The sequence below is a fragment of the Festucalex cinctus genome, chromosome 7 (assembly GCF_051991245.1).
Source record: "Festucalex cinctus isolate MCC-2025b chromosome 7, RoL_Fcin_1.0, whole genome shotgun sequence".
Lineage (NCBI taxonomy): Eukaryota > Metazoa > Chordata > Actinopteri > Syngnathiformes > Syngnathidae > Festucalex > Festucalex cinctus.
In genome coordinates, this window is record NC_135417.1 from 306,811 (window position 1) to 328,334 (window position 21,524).

General features: G+C 42.1%; 1 protein-coding gene across 7 annotated transcripts; it reads left to right on the forward strand.

Annotated features, from left to right (window-relative positions):
• The first annotated feature begins 252 nt into the window (after positions 1-252).
• On the forward strand, positions 253-16,639 carry LOC144022532 (uncharacterized). Of its 7 annotated transcripts, XM_077527409.1 has the most exons (6): positions 253-529; positions 1,523-1,575; positions 3,804-4,066; positions 11,989-12,118; positions 12,194-12,395; positions 15,889-16,639. In XM_077527409.1, exons 4-6 carry the CDS (start codon positions 12,099-12,101, stop codon positions 16,036-16,038), a joined length of 372 nt encoding a protein of 123 aa, XP_077383535.1. In that variant the 5' UTR covers positions 253-529; positions 1,523-1,575; positions 3,804-4,066; positions 11,989-12,098; the 3' UTR covers positions 16,039-16,639. The 7 variants fall into 7 exon arrangements, 6 of the variants coding, with proteins under 6 accessions (XP_077383535.1, XP_077383533.1, XP_077383536.1 ...); XM_077527407.1 differs by lacking the exon at positions 11,989-12,118; XM_077527410.1 differs by lacking the exon at positions 3,804-4,066.
• The last annotated feature ends 4,885 nt before the right edge of the window (positions 16,640-21,524 follow it).

The following is a 21,524-nucleotide window of genomic DNA, read 5'->3' on the forward strand; positions in this document are numbered from 1 at the left end:
CGTTTGGTGGACGGCGGGGGCGTCTACCCGGAAGTGACCTGCGTGACGTCACTGATGGGGCGTGCCCTCCTCCGCGTGCATATATATGTTCTTGCAGCAGCCATGTCCAAGTTCATAGTGCGTGTGATGCGCGTGAATGGAGAGCGCGAGGGAGCCGCCAGGGGGAGTTGGAGGAGGGGGGTGGGGAGGCGAATGATGGGAGGGCGATGGAAATGGGGGGTCGGGGTAGTGGGGGGGGGGGTCATGTTTTTTTTTGTTTTTTTTGAGGAGGGCAGAGCCAGCTTGGCGGGAAATAACGGGACTGCCGCTGCCATTGGAGGACGAGGCAGCGGCGGGCGTCTGAGTGGATGGACGCGACACGCACGCACACGCACGCACGCACGTCACGGCCCGGCGCGGCCGTCAAGAGCGCGCGCGTCATCCTCCGTCGGCTCACTCGCCGCTCACTCGCCATCAGTACGCATCAGTACACCAGTACGGGAGTCTCCTCGCGCGTTCGGATGGTTCCGGTTCCGGTCCCAGACACGGCGTGAGTATCAAACATCACCGCTATTAATATATTACTATTTTTATTCATCACAATAATGTGTTGTTATTTAATTAGGAGAAAGGCGCCCTTTGCATGTGGTTTTGATTGTGCGCCACTGCCATCCACTAAAGAAGCCGAAATATAAATCAAGCACCTGAAATCTGATTTTTTTCAACAATATTATATGCTTGGAGAGCCAGCCCTCGATCACGTGTTGGTGCCGCTGCCGCTACGTACATGCGCGACGCAAAACAACGTGCACGTGCGCGCGATTCGCCGATTTCTAGCATCATCATTATCATTATTTGAGCATTATTTCTCGACGTGCACGCGCATGCAAGGAGCAGGCCCCATCCAACACAAACTAACACGAAGCTACACTTTTTTTTTTTTTTTTTTTTTTTAAGTCCTGCACGTTGGTGCCGTGCGCGGCCACGTGAGTCACATCGAGATGATGAGGATTATGCCAGCAGAAGCCGCAGTGCACGCGCATTAATAATAAGACAAAAAAAAAGTGCAGCCGAACGCTTCAAAAGGGGGAACATGCAGCATACAAAAATGTGCATACACACACGTGTACACGCACGAGCGCGCGCATGTTTGGATCAGAACATTTGGAGGGGTGGGAAACGGATTATGCAAGTATCCACATGATAGCCGTGAGATTTGCGTGCAGGGAGAAACACACGTGCACACGCTCGTTTTAAAAGTTTGTAATTGGACGTACAGCAAGATTAATTTAATATTACATTTTATTATGCTTCATATTAAATTTCAAAACAGAAACACATGACACGGCTTTGAGTGTGTGTTGTGTGTTTTTGTAAATGCAAAACTATTATGTGTGCACCTGCCATGTGTGAAAATTGTTACAATATGCAAAGAACTAATTACGCACGTGTATTATTAATATTTTCAAAACACGTGCGCATGCGTCTTTAGTGTTTGTTCCATTTGCGGAATTAAAATGCTGCATCTCCTTTTTCTTTGCAGACGCACGCACACTCACACGCAAAGGCCTGACGATACGCGCACGCGCTTCGTAGGTAATTAGACACACACACGCACGCACACACATTTTGTATTTAGTAAAATGTTGTTTAATTCACATTTTTTTTACACTAATAATAATAATTAATCACTACAGGTGCAACAATTATTTGAATGCAAATACGTTACTCGATTCAAACGTGTATTTATCACATTATGTAAATTACAATGATACAAAAAAAAACAACGTCTAAAATGCAGTATACATGTATTTAAAATAAAAGCGTACAAAAATAAATATTGCAGTGGTCAGTAAATTGAAGAATGCATGTTGTGACATATTAAAGGAAAGGACGAAGAAGAATAGAAATGAATGACTATATAAATCGTAAATAAATAACTCAGCAATGTATTATTATGAATTTGATATGATGATTATGATTTTTATCATTATCTCCTTTACAAATTGAAAAAATTTGAAATGAGTGTGACGGGACAAAATAAAAAGTGTAAAGGATGCAATTTAAAGTGTTGATATTAAATGTATAAAAATAAAGATAGAAAACTAAGAGTAAATAAGATTGGAAAATGACTCATTTTAATTAAACTCTAACAAAATATACAAAGCTGTTAATTAAATGTACATTTGTGTGCGTGTGTTCCAACATGATGTGTTGCATTTTGACCGTGTTTCTTCACATGTATGCACTACTTACTTACCGATTCCCTTTGCCACACGTGTCGGTTGTTTTCATCTTCCTGTGTTAGCATGTAGCGCCTGTGCTAACACCTAGTAGCATCTGTGCTAACATGCAGTAGCATCCGTTCTAACGGCACGGCGTCCATGTTGACTGAGAATATTCCACCGTTTCCTAATATATCGTTTCATCGCCTCCCTTTCAAGTGTGTGTGTGTGGGGGGGAAGGGGGTGGTTACACAGAGCTGCTTTAATTAGACGCACCCCTGTGCCATGTGCCCCACTGTGTGAGTGTGTTACATTATCGTCATCTGCTTGTGTATTTTTGAGTGTAAAAAGGCAACGTGTGTGTTGGTGGATTTTCCCCTTTATGCCCCCCCCCCATCCCGCCTGCTGCTTTTGGCGCCAACCTGAGCGTTGGCATCAGATAATGTAAACGAAGACGAGCGTCTTTCTTTTGTAGTCCAACAGTTAGCATCCTGGTCTCATTTAAAAAGAAATTTCGGTCGGTCCAGGCAAGGGGGGGTGGTAGAAGACGTCACCCATCCGCGGGGGTGACGTGGGTGCGCCAATTGGGGTGGGTTTGAACCGGCTCGCACTCCACCCACCACTGCTTTTCTACAAGATTCTTTGACGCATTTTATGAAAAAAATGGTTGTGGCCAGAGCATTTGCATGTTTGTTTCACACGGAACACAGCAAATCTGGACACATTACCACAAGTGGGCGTTAGGTGTTAAATATTAAACACGTGTCCGTGTTTTACGCTATTTCCTTTCACATATTGATGCAACCTTTGATGTTGGGAAATTTGCTACTTGAAAAAAAAAATGATGCAAACGCCATCTTTGACAGGCAGCGTGAAAGGGGTGAGTTGACTTCAAGCTCTATTCTGCATCGGTACTTTTCGAACAAAACAATGACATGGCAAAGTCAGAATTGGGCTCAGAGACTTTTTAAGAATCTGGAAATTTGCGGGAAGACTTCTACGCCCAATTCCATGTCGGTACCTTTCAAACAAAGCTGTAACTGGCAGTGTGAAAGGGGCTATAGATTAGAAGATCGTTCCAAACTAGGAAATGTGCAGGCCGACCTTGATGCTCTATTTTGTGTTTGTACCGTTCACACATACAGAATGACTACATAGTGGGAAAAAATGGCTTTTATGGGTAGTGTGAAAGGGGCTACAAATTCTACAGTAGTGCCTTGAAATACAAGAGATTTGACTTGTGCATATTGTGTGTGTCTTGTTATTATTGCTACTACCTCCAAGGCCAGGAAATTTTCATTCTGTACCTTTCAAACTGAACAGCAAAAAGTTGGAAGACGGCATAGTGTGAAAGGGGCTACACTCCCAAACCATGATATGAAATTTACCGGTCAACTTCGACCATGCCGAACAGTGGAAAATGTGAAAAAAAAAGAAAAAAAGATGGCCTCTATTGGCCTGTGTGAAAGGGGCTTTAGCAGAAATTCTAATCTTGGTAACATGACAAACATTTTGTGGCTACTATAGCACAAGTGAGGTTTAAAATTAGCCTTTGACAGGTCGCCGACGTGTACTGAACGAGCTTGTGTCTGCTCGCAGGACGGCGACCGCTCGGTCCCGGCTAGTCGGCGCGGGAGGATGGGTGGAGCCTTCGGGGTTGATTGTTATCTTTGGTTATCTAGCTGTATGAGTGATGTACATTCTTCATAAAGCTAGATAACCGAAAGTAACAAGAATCCCATTACACTCCTGGAAAGGCACCAAGAACCCCATCGAAAGGACCTCGCTATGCAAGAACCAAAAAAAAAAAAAAACGGACGGGAAAAGGAACGTCTGGAGGAGTCGGGGGGAAGCAGCGAGAGGTAGAGTACCAGGTTTTTGTTTTGTTGTGCAGATTCATTGGTTCACAATCACAACATGTGAAAACCACGCGGCCTTGAACGCATCAGTCAGGGGGAAAAACATGCACTTGAACAGACAAGAATGAGGCTCGGGTTGTAATTGTTTTGGATTTTTCATTATCGTTAGGTTTTATTTAATTTTGACTTCTTTTTTTTTTTTTTTATTAAGTTAATTTTAATTATTCTATAGAACGGTGCGATTTTTCGAGTGTCATACTGCGCGTTTGTTGTCATTTTACATACATATACTGTAAATGAACTTGTCCGTACTTTAAAGGAAGGCTCCTTTAATTTTACATGTATGGCTTGATCGGCAGTAAATAGTTAGTTTAGCTACGAAAAATGCATAAGAGCTGAAGAATACACCCTTATATTGATTTATTTAACTTTTCTTCAACATAGAAGTACTTCCGTGTTGCAACGCCCCCGAGTGGTGACGTCACTAGTGTGTATACTCGCTTGGCGAACAGTAGTTCACGCAGACATAACAACGGGGAGGACACAAACTGTCACTTATGCCTTTGTGTATTGCAAAATTTTGCAAGGCGTCGGCAAGGAAAAACCCGCGAGACCCCCTAAAAAAAAAAAAAAAAAAAAAAAAAAAAAAAAAAAAAAAACGACATGAGTAGAAGGACAAGCAGGCGTGCGCGCAGCGAACATTTCAGGCGTGAGGACTTACATACAAAATATGTTACAATTTGAGATGGGGTACGCCACACGCCTAATACTAAAGCCCAACGCAGTACCGAGTATCTTTAAAGAACCAGACGTGGGAAATAATCAAGCCGATGGAGGATCTCTGGCGGCTACTTCTGCTAGCAACACGGAGCTCACTCTCACAACAGCCGGCACAAATCGAGGTCTCCCTACGGCCACTGAAAGATCTCGGAGAAGCGAAGCAAATGTAAAGCGAAAGGTAGGCATGTTTCGGGGGTGGGGGGGCATTCGTTATTATACTGCACGGACTGTTTTATTTCATAATTCATTTGAAGGTGGCCAACGCAGGGGCACGTCGGCACGTTACCGTAATGCACAGTATTAACAATCGTTGGGGCGGCTGGCTTGACTTCGTCTTTTCGAGTGGCGGCTGGCCTGACCGCAGTGGGACGCTACGCAAAAAAAGAAGAAAAAAAACAGCTAGGGGAGGTTGGGCGCTGTAACGACGATACATTTAATTTTACTATTTTTTCTTTTTCCTGAAATAGTTCATCAGTTCCACACGTTTTGCATTGCTCGTGCTGTGTGTCACTTTACCTGTTGGATATTTGCTCCTCCAAGACTTTTCTTCTTCACATCTTTCATCGCAACCAAAGCTATCCTGAGAATGTCTATTTAGTATTGCCATGTTGAATGTCTGATGTTCCAGGATGCAGTTGAGATTGTCCGCAAGGAACCGATCCTCGATTTCTTTTATTTCCAGACAGCACACATTCATTAGCGGATTGTCCATTCCTGCAGCTCCCGCACGAGCACCACTCACCCCCCGCCTGATTCACTCGTTCGTCAAAGTTTATTTTGTGCCCGAAAAGACCATCTGGCGCCACAACTTTCACATCCAAGGCAGACTTTCCTTCGGTAGGGTTATTTTGTCGTGTTGGCTCGAAGCGATAAGGTTTAATCCTTCCGGGTTTGACGCTAGATGCACGGCTGCGTTGCATAGTGCTTCCATAGTGTAGCGTTTACACACTAGTGACGTAAACATCCGGGTTATTTAGTCACGTGTAACAAACATGCCGGCGTTCGATTCATTTTAACAATGGTTTAAAAGTTATTAAATGTACATAAAAAAATAATCACGTCACCAAATTAATTATTGAAAAAGTAGCAACTTTTTGCTGCTAAAAATGGATCAATAAGTAAAGTGTTCCTTTAAGTCTGGCATATTTTATTCAGAATTCTTACGAAATCACCCCAAAAAGTTTACGTATTTTTTAGTGCTCCCTATCATAATGAACACCCAATTTCATGTCGATCAAGCTCTAGTTTTTAGCGGGTGTTGCTAAGCGATTTTTGAGAGGGTTCTGTTCAGAACCTCTAATTGAGACTTTTTTTGTGTGACAAAGTGAGTTTATTTTGTCTTTTTTTTTTTTGGCCCCGCCTCCCTCAAAAAGATCCATATGTGTCATTTCTGGGCTTCTGAGTATAGCATTGAGAAAGGGGATCACTTGTAATCTAATAAGCCGCCCCCCATGATCCCACCGTGTGCGGGGCGGCATGCTGGAGCTTAGCCCAGGGCCTGTCACATGGGCAGCGTTTAATAAAAAAGAAAAAAAAGAAGAAAAAAAAAGGGGAGAGACCCCCGCACTGAGTCACCCTCCGAATCCAGTTTGGACTTTGACAAGTTGTTTAACAAGTTGCTAACGGCTAATCAGGTTTCTAGCCGACATTCATGGGGGCGGGCTTCAAAAGAGCAATGCATGATGGGAAGAAAGACATTATTTTTTTAAAGGCTGCATTCTATGAATTATACATATTGTGTTCCAGTTAAGAATTCTCCTCGTGGTTAATCTGATTTCCTGCCGGCATCTGAGCCTCATTTTTTTATCATTTTCTCCTCCTTTCTTTCTTACCTTCTCTGCGTGAAAAGATGTTTGATTTGAGTGTTGCTGGACTGTTTGATTTGGTGTGATAGTTGGCTCATAATGTGAAAAACTGGGAAAACGTTGGTAATGTTGGTCAGTGTGAAAAGTGCTAGACACCACTAGCTGAGGCTGATGAAGAAACCCCTTTCATGCCACCGATTCAAGGCAGGAATATTACACTTTGTATGGCTTTAGCATTAAACACAAAGGGGTGGAAGAGGTGAGTGTTGGGTGTTAAACGTAAAACATCCCAGTCCCGGCTTTCTGTTATTGCCCTTTCACACGGCCATTCTCCTTCCTTGAACCTGTATAATTTGCGTGTTGACGTCAGCACCCCATTTTTTGTTGCCAGCTTCCAGAGTAGCATCAGAGGCACACCAGAGATGGGACAGTGGCTGTGTGAAAGTGAATCTAAGCAAGAGGGTGTGAAATTCCACCTTTCCCCTAAACCTTTCACACAGCCTCAGTTTCGCCTCTGTTGGAATGAAATGCCTGCCTTACATGAGTGAAATGCCTGATGGGTCATGTTGAATGACCAAAGGGGGGGTATTAAGGGTGGGTGGTGGGGGTCCTACTGGGTAATCAAGCAGACAGTACCCCCAGTGAACAATCTGAAACTTTAGCCTAGCCGGCGGTAATTGGTCAATCAGATCGGCAAGGCGGATGCCCGCGATGGCTGATTGCAGGTGTGATTTCTTTTCTGTCCCTGTAAGATGGAGGGTCAGCCCCCTGCCGGCGGCTGCAAAGGGTCTGCGACCTCTGCTCGCCCCGTGTTTCCAATGGCATGTGGACACTTTTGCTGTCCCAACAAGCAGCAGCGATTTGTCCCGCTGGAATCGCTTTTAGGGAGTGTGTGCAGAACTAAAATTTTGAAGTGCTCCTGAGAGCCCCTTTCACACGGAGCTACAGCAAAATTCAAGAAGTGAAATAGGCTATTGCAGCAACTGTGTGCACTTTCACACAGCAACAAGTGGATGACATCAGGGCCACCACGACAGGGTGGGAGAAGCAAATATCAGGTGTTAACTTCACACCCATCCTGGCTTTCAGCTACCCCTTTTCACACAGCTGCCGACATGCCTCTGATACTACCTCAGCAGCTGGCAAATTCACTAGCAAATTTCCAATACATGTTATTTGACAGAAATGCTCAAAGAGGGCAGCTTTTACGAGCAGTGTGAAAGGGGTCACAGACACTAGTTCCCAACTGCCAAAGTCAGTATATTAAGTGGTGATACCGTTCACACAGAACAGTGACCACTGTAAATAAAAAAAAGCTGAATTTGACCGGCACTTTCAAATTAGGAAATTAGCGGGTTCACTTCATCCCAGCATTCCATGTTGGTACCGTTCACACATAACAGTGACATGGGGATAAAGTAGGCTTTGAAGGGCAGCATGAAAGGGGTTACAGATACGACTTCCGATTTGGGAAATTCTTTTCTTGAATTTCATCTCTTATGTTCCATCAGTGCTCTTCACACAGACACTGTAAACGGTAGAAATGATGTCTTAAATAGTCAGTAGCCTGGAACAAAAGCGGGAAAACACTTTGATTGAGCGCGTGAAAGGGTCTCAGAATACAACCTCCGAAGCTGGCACTTTTATAGATCTATCCTTTATGCCTGTCTGTTTTTGTGCCTTTAACACAGGACAAGGAACTGGAGGAGGGGGGGTCAAAACAGTAATCTTGGAAAAAGTCTGCATGAAAGGGGTTAATTTGTATAAGTTGTTAAAAACAACATCTAGTGCTGGATAGCTCCTACAAATCTAGTGCTGGATAGCTCCTTTCACACTATCGTATCAGCCGTAGATGGCTTTTCACATATTTTCCAATTCGTACTGTATGAAAGGTATCAAAGTAGAAATGGGTGTTGACGTCACCGTTTTGCGCCGAGAGAAGTGTTGGATGTTAAACTTCACACCCCCCGGCTGGCTTTCCGCTAGTCCCTTTCACACAGAGATGCTACCTCAGAAGCCTCAACATTTTCGACTTAAGACCGTGTTCTGTACCTTTTGCACACCAACAAAGGCAAAAGGGGTGGCTGGGTGAGTTGATGTTAGCTATACTGCGCATTTATTCTGCAAGTGTCAAGTAGAAAAACAGCCATTGTTCACCCCCCCTACCCCTCACATGTCCCCTTCCACCCCCCCAGCAGTAGACTTTACAGTCAATAGAGCAAGTCCACTTGTCACCCCGGGACAAAGCGGCCCTTTGCCTCCTTTTCAGTCCCGCCGGTTCCGAGCAGCCAGACAGTTTTCTCAATAAGACCCTCTGATACTTAAAGCCCCCCCCACAAAACCCCCTCTCCTTTTTTCCTTCTTCTTCAGACACCAACAGGGTTTAGAAAATGGCTTCAGTGTTGTCCAAAGGAACAGCAGCCCTTCTTGTCACACGGTCTTGAATGTATGACCACTGCGCAAGTCCACACACAAAGAGATTAGTAAAAGGTGTTCTTTCCTTAACTGCGTGGCTCCAAATATGTTAACTGTGTTGGTTTTGAGCCAAAGGCCCCTGCATCGCGGCGTACCCGCTTCTTGCCACACGAGCCCCGTGTGTTGAAAGCAATTGCCGCTGTCAGGCAATTCATTTATACAGTATTAATTTATAAAGATTTGTTTCTCCAATTTATCCTCTTAATTGCTCCATTTTTATTAAATTATTAACTTTAATCTGGAAACCAGATATTATTTTATTTATGTATGTATTTATTTTTTTTTTACTAAATTCACACACAATAAAATGGAGAGGTCACAAACTCCTTTCCTGTTTAAATCTATCACACGGAGCGACATCCAAGCCAACATAGTCAAAACAAAACAAGCCTTGTGAAGCCAACGGTACGGGGAAAAATTTGCCGTGAAAAAAATTTGTCAACGTGGCCGACGTTCACACCTCCAGCCCGAGGCAACCACCAACCATTGTGACGCTCGACGCTATATAGACATATTTGCATAAGGCACTTTTCTGCACAAGGACGACGCCAATGCGTTTGGAAAGTGGGCTCCACTCCAGAAAAAAAATGTCAAGTGCCAATTAGGAGAGGTTTGCCGCCCATTCATGGTGCGACCGCTCCTCCCCCTCCTCCCCCTCCGCCTGTCGCCCACCGTGCTTTACGCCCCAACTCTCTCACACTCCCTAGTCACCCCTTTTTACTCCGTCGTGCCACCAAATCTTCCCCCGGGTGACACGGCAGACAAAAGAGGCAGACGAGAGCGCCCCCTTGGCTCGTTAGTCACGTCTCTTTGTTGCGTCCTTTCCATGGACGTGTTGTTGTGCATGTTAGCATTGTGGCTAAATCCTAACGTGATAACATGAATCTTGAATGTTGTGAGAAGAAGAAGCCTTAATGTGTGACATGCTAAGTTATGCTACTTTAGCAACCGAGTAGAAAGCCATTTTAGTATTTCGTTAGCCTAATAGCACAATTGCCTCCCTTAATTTTAACTATTACCAAAACAATGGGGGGAAGAGTCATGTACTTGATAAATTTGAATTTCTTCTCATATCGTACACGTGTTCAAACATGGCCTAACTATGCTATAAGGCTAACAATTTTTTTTCCGGTAACCTTGATAACTAGCTTAATGTATATGTACTAATGCACTCAAATATAAAATATGCTGTAGTAGTCGAAGGCAGTTGTTGTAAAAATATTACTGTGGCCAATTTAACTTGGGTTTTGCATGTACCAATTGTGCTTTGTCATCTTGGATGCCTAAATCACAATAATTTACCCATGTTAGCTTAGCATTGATCTAATATTCATCACATGACACATGAATCACAACGTAGCATGTTAGCTTAGCTTTGGCCTAGTGGTATGTATTCAAGATTTGCCCATGCTAGATGCCCAAATTGTACTGATTGATTTAGTCTGCTGTGACCTAATAGTGTATATTTAAGATTTAGTAACGTGAACTGATAAAAGTGCTTACGGTATTGATTTGTGTATGCACAAATCACATTTATTGATTTGTGTTAGCATAGCTTTGGGGTAAACAACAACAACAAATTGGACTAAACTAATAACTAAAAATGTGTCCTCGTTTCTCGCTAAAAGCAACAAAGAGTAGCTATCTGATGCACATTGATTTGGTCGTGTTAGCTTTGAGCAACTTACCAGGAGTCATTTATGGATTAATTCAATCTAGTCTAGCTAGTTTAGCTTTAGACTAATGCTGCATTCGAGGATGGTCGGAAGTCGGATATATCCGAGTTGTTTTTTCCCAGTTCCGACCTGAAAGCATTCGAGGCGAACGTAAACAACCAAAATGGCGGATAGTGATAAATTGTTTTTTATTTTGGTTCTCAAAACTCATTTTGACCTCTAGAAAACTTACCTTTTTGCAATTTTGCTTCAATTATAGTTTTAATCTTATTTCATAATCATTCCATACAGTTTAGTAGTTGACCGTATAATTTCATGCAGGGAGATAGCGGCAATACTGTCACGTACGTTGCGTTACGTGGAGTTATGTCAAATATTTATGAATGAAGAAAGCTATCCAGTTTTATACTCGAGTAAATTGTGTTTTGCCATTCAGAGTGACGTCACATTGTAGTCCGCCGGTGAATCGGGGTCCTTTTTTTCTTCCGACTTCGAAAGTGGAATTTCCGGGTTCGAGGGGGCGTTCTCGTCCACACTTCCTGGTTTGAACTCGGAAAAGTCCGACTTCCGACCATCCTCGAATGCAGCATAAGCAAGATACAATACCTAGTCAACCTAGTCATTTGTGGAAGCATCAATCACATTTAGTGATTTTGCAGTTAGCCTAGCTAAACAACAATAAAGAACTGGCCTGAACTGAGACAAGTTGAACTGACTTCTAGACAAATAAAAGGGTGCATTTGGAAATACTTTAGCTTTAGGCTAACAGTAAGCCTACCTAGTCATTTGTGGATGCATGAATCACATTTATTGATAAGCAGTTCAGATGATGGATGGATGGATGATTATTTAGCTGTTAGCTAAGTTTTTGGCTAAAACAACAACAACAACAACAAAAACAAACTGAAGTGAACTCATGACTGGCAAATTGTGCTCATTTCTAGACAAAAATTAGATGTGTGATGTTTGCTTAGCGTTTATTGAACAGAATTAGTCATTTGTGAATATGTGAATCAACTTTAATGTTTCAGCCTAGTCAGTTTCGCTATTGGCACTTTTGAGGCGTATAAGCAAATTTGGCTAATTCTGCCATCTTCTGCCACCTCTCGCTACTCTGACTTGTCCTGTCTTCCCCCATCTTCTCTTTTTTTTTCTACTCATTCATTCATTCATTCATTCATTCATTCAGCCAGTCGGCGGCGCGGCTCCCGCCCTCTCTTCGGCTCTCACACGCTTGGATGTGATTTGCATGCATTTGCATAATGAAAGTCATTTGCATGCCGGGGGGCAGACTGTACCATGAGAACACACATGAAAAGGTGTGTGTGTGTGTCTCAGTGCGAGTGTGTGTGTTGATGGGAAAATGGCCTCTGATCTTTGCTTCTTCTTTGCAGGCTAACGTTGGCTAAGCTGAAACTGACGAAGAAGAAGAAGAAGGAGGAGGAGGAAGAATCTCCTCATCCTCCTCCTCCTCTACTTCCCCTTCCTCCTCCTCCTCTTCTCCTTCCTCCCGCCATCCTCCTCCGCTCCATCCTGGCCACGCTGCCCCTCTTCTTCCAGCTCGCCACCATCTTGGCGACCCGCCGGCAAGTGCAGGTATCAAACCCGCGCCGTCCGCCATCTTTAATCACCGCGTTGTTGTTGCAGTTTTTAATTGCCGTGCCTACGGGTGGGCGTGGAGGTGGGCGGGGTGCCTTTTTTTTGTGCGTTGGTATTAAATCACGGGGAGCTTCAATGCCTGTCTCTCGTGAGGCTTTTCAGCGGGCATCTGTGCACCACGGCACCATCTTTCTTTCTTTGGGTGCCATCCTGAGGAGGCGAGGCACATGTGCCACACACACGCGCACTCACACAAATTTATGTCCTTTCTGTTTTAATTTTAGAAATAAATACTAAAAATTCTCTCTTATTAGTTAAATGATATTTTAGGGAAAAAAAATAAGATTTTAATTTTATATATATATATATTTTTTATACATTTAGTGATTAATTTAGTGATTTTTTTTTTTTTTTTTTATTAAACTGAAGTCATTTTATTCCTCTTTGACCAAGTAAAAAAATAATCAAGTGAGTGTAAGTGTAAGTTAGCGCTGGCTTTAATGATAATATGCAAGGTGGTACAAGTCCCGTATTGTTCCTCCCCTGCAACGTGTACTTACTGTAACTGTTTAAACCTGCTTAAATCCCGCTTGCACTAATTAGCGGACGGCGCCGGATGCTAAAACAATACGCCATTATATCCTTGCCACACCACCGACGCCATTTTGCTACTATCCTTCCGACCATTTTGACTCGGGTGAAAAACATTTGATGTTTTTTTTCTTCCATTTTGGCGGTTTTGTGGAGTTTGTTTTGTCACTCCTTTTGACATTTACTGTAAAACTGACGCATAAAACATTGTATATTTAAAATCAAAATGTTAAACTAATCCAAATAAAAACTAAAGTTTGCTAGCTAATGCTAACATGTAATGTCAAATGCTAGGCTAATTGATATTATCATAGATGTTGCGGTAATTTTAATCCTTCAAAAAACTGCATAATTTCTCTCCGCTACGTTGGAACGACAATTACTTCTTCTTCAAATACACTGCATCTCTTCCAGAAGAGCTCAGTGCTGCCTGGGATGTTGTGGCACAATGTGGTACTACAGTGAAGGCGCAGAATTCAAAATTTGTACTTATGTGCTATATACTGTACAACCGAGAAAAAAAAAAGAAGATCATTTAAAAACCTGTGACGATGTACCGCAATCGACTTAGCGGTGTGCTAACCACTGCCGGGCCGGCCTCTATTTAACAGGTGGTATATTGAGCTGAGGGGTTATTGGGGGGTTCTCACCCGTCGTCAATTTATTGTGTAAATTATGCAGAGCTGAAAACAAAGCATCCATGGCAGACAGTGGAGTGGCGGTGCGGGCTAATGAGATGATGAGGAGCCTGGGAGCTAGTTGAGTTTTTTTTTTTTTTTCCTGGGGTGCGGGGGTGTATGGCCAGCAGCTTGCGTCTGGATCTTTGTATGTAACAAGGGGGGTCTGGAGGATGACTGGCAAAGAGGGGGCACACACCGGCCGTCCTCACCAGACTGCAGCTGCCTTGGGAACCACTGTGGCAGGGGTCCTCCCCTCTATCCCGCCCTCCCTCTTCAGCGCTGGCACGTAGGGGCCCCCCAAAAGTCTGGCTGCGGGCCTGGGGGGCCTGGGAAGCACTTGAAGTTCACGGCCAGACCTCCTATTGAGCTGACAGTCTGACTGTTTGCTCAATCGGGGCCGCCTATTCAGGGCGGCGGAGTGGTTGGTGGGGGTAAGGGTGGAGGGTTGTTGGGGGTGGAGGGGGGTTACCCACGATGAGACACGGTAACTATTCACACCGGGAGAGTGACGGCATAAATAAGACGGGAGTGAATCCAGCCTGGAAGTTTGTATAGAAACGCTGGTTTACATTGTTAATTAGCGGCGTGCCTTCCTCTCACACTCACACACACACGACATCATCATCCTCAGCTGCGCCACATGCTGCGGCAGTAAATTGTCCATTAAGCAGAGAATCCACTGTAGTTCCTTCAAAAGTCAGCGACAATAAGTCAACAAACCGACTATTGGGATGCCATCTTTAAGCCACGCCCCCTCAATGCCACCACCAATCAGCATCTGCCATTTGTCAACTAATGAGATGCAACCACGATCGGTCGATTTATCTATTTGGTTGAATTTAGAGGGATGTAAGATGGTCAGGAGTAAGGAAATATGATTAAAGCAGGTTTGAGCAAAGGAAGGCAAGAGGAAGTAGGGCAGAAAAGAAGAAGGAAGCTGGGAAAGAAAAAAAAATCAGGTTTGAAGTCTGAGGGAAGGAAGGAATGGTATAAAGCGGGTCAGAGTTAAAGAAAGAAAGAAAGAAAGAAAGAAAGAAAGAAAGAAAGGATACAGGAGAAGGGGAGAAAAGAAGAAAGGAGGGAGTTAACTGCAAAGACTGCTATGTTAGCTTCTAGCATTAGCTGCTGGAAGTGTGACTAGCCTAATTGAGTTCACCAAAATAAAATAAATCAAGTTAATATATTTGTTTGTGTAACTTAGAGTAAAACAACATAAGTCCTGTTACTGTATTCTTGCAGATATACCTAATAAAGTGTCTGTAATGTAGGGTGTTAGCAGGTTGAACGTGGTCGTTAGGGTGACTGGTACGCGGCGAGGCGCTAATGCTAAGCGCAAGCATGTGACGCCGCCTTTAGCAGCGGCTCAGACCAAAACGCTCGGAGCCTTAATAACAAGAGCGAGGATCAAAGAGTGCACAGCCGCGGCTTGATGGCATGCTAGGATATAGCCGCTACTTGTGCATACACAGGCGCTTTCTTCAAGTTTCTGCAGCTCGAAAATGTTGGCAGCCATGTTGAGCGCTACGTTAGCTTCTGCCGCTATCCACTTGGATAGATAGCTGCCAACTCGGAAGATTGGATGACTGAGAAGTGTTACATTTTAGCTGTTTAGGTTACTAATAGCCAGAGTGAGAAGCTAACATTGCAGTGTACATCTTTAATCATTGTATGGTGGTGTACAACTTCAAGGAGAGCTGTTCATAATATTTTGATGAACTCAATAGCCGGTGAATAGGTAGCTTGTGGGCTAGGCTCGTACCAGAAGCTACCGTAGCGGTCTTTATTACATACTGAGAGTGCCGTATAACTACATAGAAGGTCATTTGTAATATTTTGTTTACCTAATTTAAGCCACCTGCACTTACTGTTGCATTTCGAGCTGTTTCAAATATTTTGACGATCACATTTAGGCCAATCACACTCATGATGGCAGCCAACTAGATTGTTAGCTAGCAGCTAGTTTGAGAAGCAAACATAACAGTATAAATCTTTATTTATTGTCCCACATCTGCAATTTTGTCAAGTGTAACTTGTGTAAGGAGAGCTGTTCTTTCTCGTTTTAGCCAGGCATTTATGTCCAGTCGTCAGCCAGCTAGGTAACAGCTAGCGCATGAAGCTAACGTCACAATCTACATCTGTATTCAGTGATCGCTCTTAGCAGCTTTTCTCTTTTTCATTTAGCATGTTTTAACCCTTTCACATCATCTTTTTATTGTCAGGTTGACGGATGCCTGAGCGAGGAGGATTCCGGGCACACGGATGCAATTTGGCCAATCAGAGTGAAGCAAGAAGTTCATTGTGGAGCGGACAATGATGATAATAATAATAATAGTAATCACATGAATAATCATAATCATAACAATAAATGAATCTAATCATTAATGAGCGATGGTGTTGTCGTCGCTCGGACTGGTGAATGTGAGACCCACGGCAGCAGTGAATCCTACTGCACTGTGATTGGACAGCTCGTTTGTCAGCTGGAGCACCGGCCAATGAGAGCTGTCGCCTTTAAACTCTATGCAAACGCCCTTTTTTCTTGTCTTATGTCTTTCGTCGCCAATTTCCTCTCGGCCTGCGGAACAAACACGCCTTCATTTCCTGTTCTTGACATGCGCACACACATACACACACACATGCCCCCCCCCCCCCCCCCCTCCACACACACACACAAATATTAAGCACTATCGCAGCCTAATTGGCTCTATATTAATTTTCGGCAAGTGGCAATTTTCCCCCCCATTATTAGGATTGAAAATCTATGCAAATCTTTTTAATGTAACTTTAAATGGTCTCAATTCAAGGGGGTGCTATCGGGCTATTTGTGATGCCCCAATCATGATGTTGAATGCAGATTTTTTTTTTTTTTTAAATATATATGTTTATATATTTTCTGTAAGTTGTGTGTGTTCACCAATGTGCCTTGTATGAAAACTGTGTTGCAATAGTATTAAATGTTTACAATGAAAACAACGCAAATGTGACTTTTTTTTGGTGCATTTTGTGTGGGGGTTTTTCATGTGGGAATATATCTTAAAATCTTTTATTCATATTCATGTTCATCGTCCACTACTGAGGACAAAATGTGAAGAAAAAAAAAAAAAAAAAAAAAAATATATATATATATATATATATATATATATATATTAGGGGTGTGAATTGCCTAGTACCTGACGATTCGATTCGTATCACGATTCACAGGTCACGATTCGATTCGATACCGATTAATCCCGATACGAATTTATAAGTCGATTGTTGCAATTTTTTTTCATTCAAATTTAGAAAATACTAATCAGTAAGCTTGTAGAGTGTAAGATTTATATGAAAATGTATTATTTATTTATCTGAAATTTCAGTCTTATAGAGGTTGTAATCTGTTTCATGTTTGAACAGCATTAAAATAAAATATTAAGGCTTAATGTTCCGTTCATATAACATTCTTCCATGCTCAAGGTGTGAATCCTAACCCGAAGTCAGACGTTTTGTTGAATATTTTTCCATTAAAAATGGAAGTTTAAAAATGGATTCACACACACACAAAAAAAAAGAAAAGGCAATGATGATAAGACGTTGAATCGGTAAGACTACCGAATGAACAATTCTGAGCTCTTAAAAAAAAAAAAAAAAAAAAAAAAAAAAAAAAAATCGATTTTTTTTAATTGAATCGATTCGAGAATCGCGCGATGTAGTATCGCGATATATCGCCGAATCGATTTTTTTTAACACCCCTACTATATATATATATATATATATATATATTTATTTATATCACATGTAAACATTCAAATATTATAAACCAAACAAAAATGGCTAGAAAAAACACTAATTTAACCAGGATTTAAATGGAAAACAATTTACTTACAAATACAAAATATGGCATCATAATTTGACATTTTTGCTGTCAGAAATCACATTCAGCGTTTCTATTTCCTTTTGCTATTGTGTAGGTCAAACTGACCCTTAAAACATACTGATATTTATTTTTTATGTATTTATTTATTTTTTTTAATATCTGATGGCCTTTTTTTTTTTTTTTTTTTAATTAACCCTACTTTATCTTCTTCCGGGGTCAATTCAACTCACTGCAATTTTGGTTTCATTATTATTTTTTTTAAATAGTTACCATAAAAAAATCATTAAGAAAGAAGGCAGCCAAAGTTATACTAGATTGTATCTTATTTATTTATTTATTTTTAAATGTCTTAAACATTTTTGAAGCAGGCAATATAACAGAAGGTGGTTACTGGTTACACTGACCTATGAAACAAATATAACCACCAAAAATGGGTCCTATCGAAAGCCATTCAATCCTGGATTACATACATTCATTTAAAATGTTCATTTTTAGGTCATTTTATTTAGCGTTTGCGGTGCTTGCTGCGATTGTTTTTTTTTTTTTTTTTTTTTTGCTAAGCTAACACACACAAACACACACGCAGAATCCAGCTGCATGCGCTTATGGACGTGCGTTTTTCACTGTCCGACATCACATATGGCCACTGTGCGCACAATATACACGCGCACGATTCATTAGCATTGTCATGCAAACGAGGGCGCAGCGCAGTATAAAACAAATGAAATGTGCGTCTTTGCAGTACAGCTGTGCCGCTTCTTGTCTTTTATGAAGTGTGGCCTAATTCAATGAGGAAGCTTCTTAACACCCCCCCACCCCCGCCCTCCAATCCATTTCTTTTCATCCCTCCCTCTCCTCCTCTTTATGAGCTGCCGCCGCTCGTGTTTACAGCATTAAACATCAGCCGGCTGCAAGTATTCCAGTGGCCTTATAAAGCAGAGGCCAGACCGCAATTACATTACAGTACATGCTGTCGGAGCCGGCCCAAGATATATACTGTACAGTAAGCACGCTAAGCACCTGCTTAGGGCCTCCCTCACCACTAGGGGGGCACACAAAGAGCAATTAAAAATACAAAAATACAAATAAAAACTAGCATTATGTTGTCTTTCACGTGGCATCATTAACAACTCATTCAATCCCAAAAACACATAAACACATTTTTTAATACTTTGTCCTTCACTCCCAAAAATGTGATTACACGTTTTTCATGTTTTGTTTTGTTTTTATATGAAAGAGCATAGAGAATGATTTGATGCAGCTTCTGACATGGAGAGGTGGTTTAAAGCAATGGTAGTTTTTTTTTTTTTTTTTTAAACGGCCAACAGGTGGCAGCAGAGTATAAGAGATCAACCAGGACCTTGTTGCATCAAGCTGTTTTCGCCAGTGTTTTCACCAGGAATGTAATATTGATTAAACGTACCTAGGTATATTCTAATGCTAATTGCTGCAAAACGAAAATGGATACAAATATACTTTTTTCCTGACGAAATAACGACTCTAATCTTTCTTTTGGTAGAGTCCATATTTTTATAGCAATAGAACACAATATTCTATGGGCTTTGCAAAATCAGTCAAAATCCAGTAAACCAGCCGGAAGCACTGAAAATGACTGGGAGTGAATGAGTTAATTGTTAGCTTACTAGCATGCCGCTAAGTCATTTTTAACACGCTGTCAAAATGATACCAAAGATGAAAATGTGCTTGTGGGAAAAAAAAAAAAAAAAAAGTTTGTTCTCCTTCTGTCTAATTGGCAGTTAAAATCATTTGGCAATCTGCAAAGGTTGAATTGAGTCAAGAAAACATTGCAATATGACTTAGCCAACTATGCTATAAGCTAATGAAATGTTGCTCTGGAGTCCCTTGACAAAGCTAAAATGGCGGCAGCGCAAACCATGAGTGGGCCAAAATGGTTGCTCTTTTGATTTTGATGGTCACGACGGTTATTGGGTGGGGTCCAAATTTGAGGTTTTTGGTTGGCGTCCAAGTAGCTCGGTGGCTTCTTTGAAACAGATCCTCACAATGGCCATTGCTATGCAAGAATGTCTTCCTGGGGTCTTTTCTCTGCTTTTTGGAGGGAAACCAAGTATGATGATGTCAGCTTGCTCCATGCCCAGTACATCATCTTGCTAGCAGCCTTCTCAAGTAGTAACGTCCTTACTCCTTTGTTTCCTCGCAAACCATTCAGAGCCTCAAATCAATGTATCCTGCCTCACCTTCTTGCTAAAACATCTCTTGCTGTATCTGACTAGCATAGCATAGCATAGCATAGCATCTGACTAGCTTGCTTACTCAGCACCTTTGCTCCTAACCAATTTATCTGTCTTGTTTTTCGACCACACCTCCTCATCTCCTTGCCACTTCTAGTCCTCACAAATGCCTCCTTTGTCATCTTGCTTTTTCACCCTTGCTATTTTGCTGAGTCATCCCCCTTGTGACCACATCCATTTAACTCCTCATCTCCTTGCTACTAGTTTCGTTGCCACCTCACTTTCTACCTCTTTGCCACCTTTGCTCCTCACCTTATGCCAACTCATCCCCTCGCCACCTTGTGACCTCGCCTTAACCTGCTCCTCACCTACTCATTAAATCACCTCCTTCACCACCAGGGGAGGTCAACTTTAAACATTTCTTGACAATAGTATTATTGTCAAGATTTTATTGTTATATGTGACCTCACTAGTCTAAACATGACATTTTGTTTAATATTACATTTGTGTAATATGAGTTATGAAGCAAAATCCAGCCGTTTGTCCATCTCAGGCGGCGGCCATTTTGCCACTCGCTGTCGACTGAAGATGACGATATCACAGTTGCTCAGGGCGAAGGCAACGACCAATCACAGCTCACCTGTTCTCTGAAGCTGAGCTGTGATTGGTTGTCATGTGAGACCTGAGCAACTGTGATGACATTTTCACTCGACAGCAAAGGGCAAAATGGCCGCCTTCTGATATTGATAAAAATGCTGGATTTTTCTACTTAACTCGTTATATATTGATGTGATTGATGTAAACTGTAATGTGTCCGAAAGGAAAAAATGAATAAACTAAACTAAAACTATTCCAGTAACGCAATATTAACCAGAATACCGTATTTGGACTAGTGGGGCTGAATAGAACATATTTTTGTCAATAAAGTGATGTTAAAATGGTTTGAAAATATATTTTAATTGTCGTTTGCATCAACTTCCTATAACTAATGCAAAATACGATTATACTCCCTTTCTTGTACTTATCAAACATGTTATTAGATAGTAAACTGATGTGTTTTCACATCAGAAAACATTTTTTTTGTCTTTCAGCAGCACACAACTGAGCTGTAAAAGCTGCCATGCTCTCACGCTAGTAAAAAAAAAAAGCAATAATCATGTTTTAATAACATCTATTTGTTATTTTTATGGGAGGCTTTATGTACATTTTGAATGCAGGATGCTACACTTTCATTAGCTGAAGCATTTTAACACATCTCTGAGTTTGGCTATATTGGGAACCATTTGTGGAGCTGTTAGAATGTGTAGTGAGTAACTGATGGTCACTCGAAAAGCAATGTTTGATTGCTTGCAATAATATAGTAGTTTTGAGTGAACTCCTGTGTATAGTCGACTATAAAACTCCTACATAGAGGTTTGGGAGTAGGGAACGAGTGAAGTTTGCCACATGAATGAGGCCTGTCGAGCATCCAGATCGCAGAGGAGAGGACGCCAACCCGGAGGGTCGCTTTCGTGGAATGTCAAGTAGTCGTCGTGAGGGGGGCCTCAGAAGCGACTAATGTTTCCCCTTTCACGCCATGTGACAGCCCCGCCTTCTTCTTCCCACCCAACCCCTCAAAACGTGCGAGAGACAAGTTTCGGGTGATGTCATTCATATGCAAAGCAGGCGTGCAGTTGAGTGTGTGTGTGCGTGTTGCTGGAGTGGCTCATGGCATGACTTGAAGGACCATTACGTTACGTTGCCATTAAGACCATTATGCTACATTTGCCTGTCAGCAGTCAAAAGATCTCTGGGA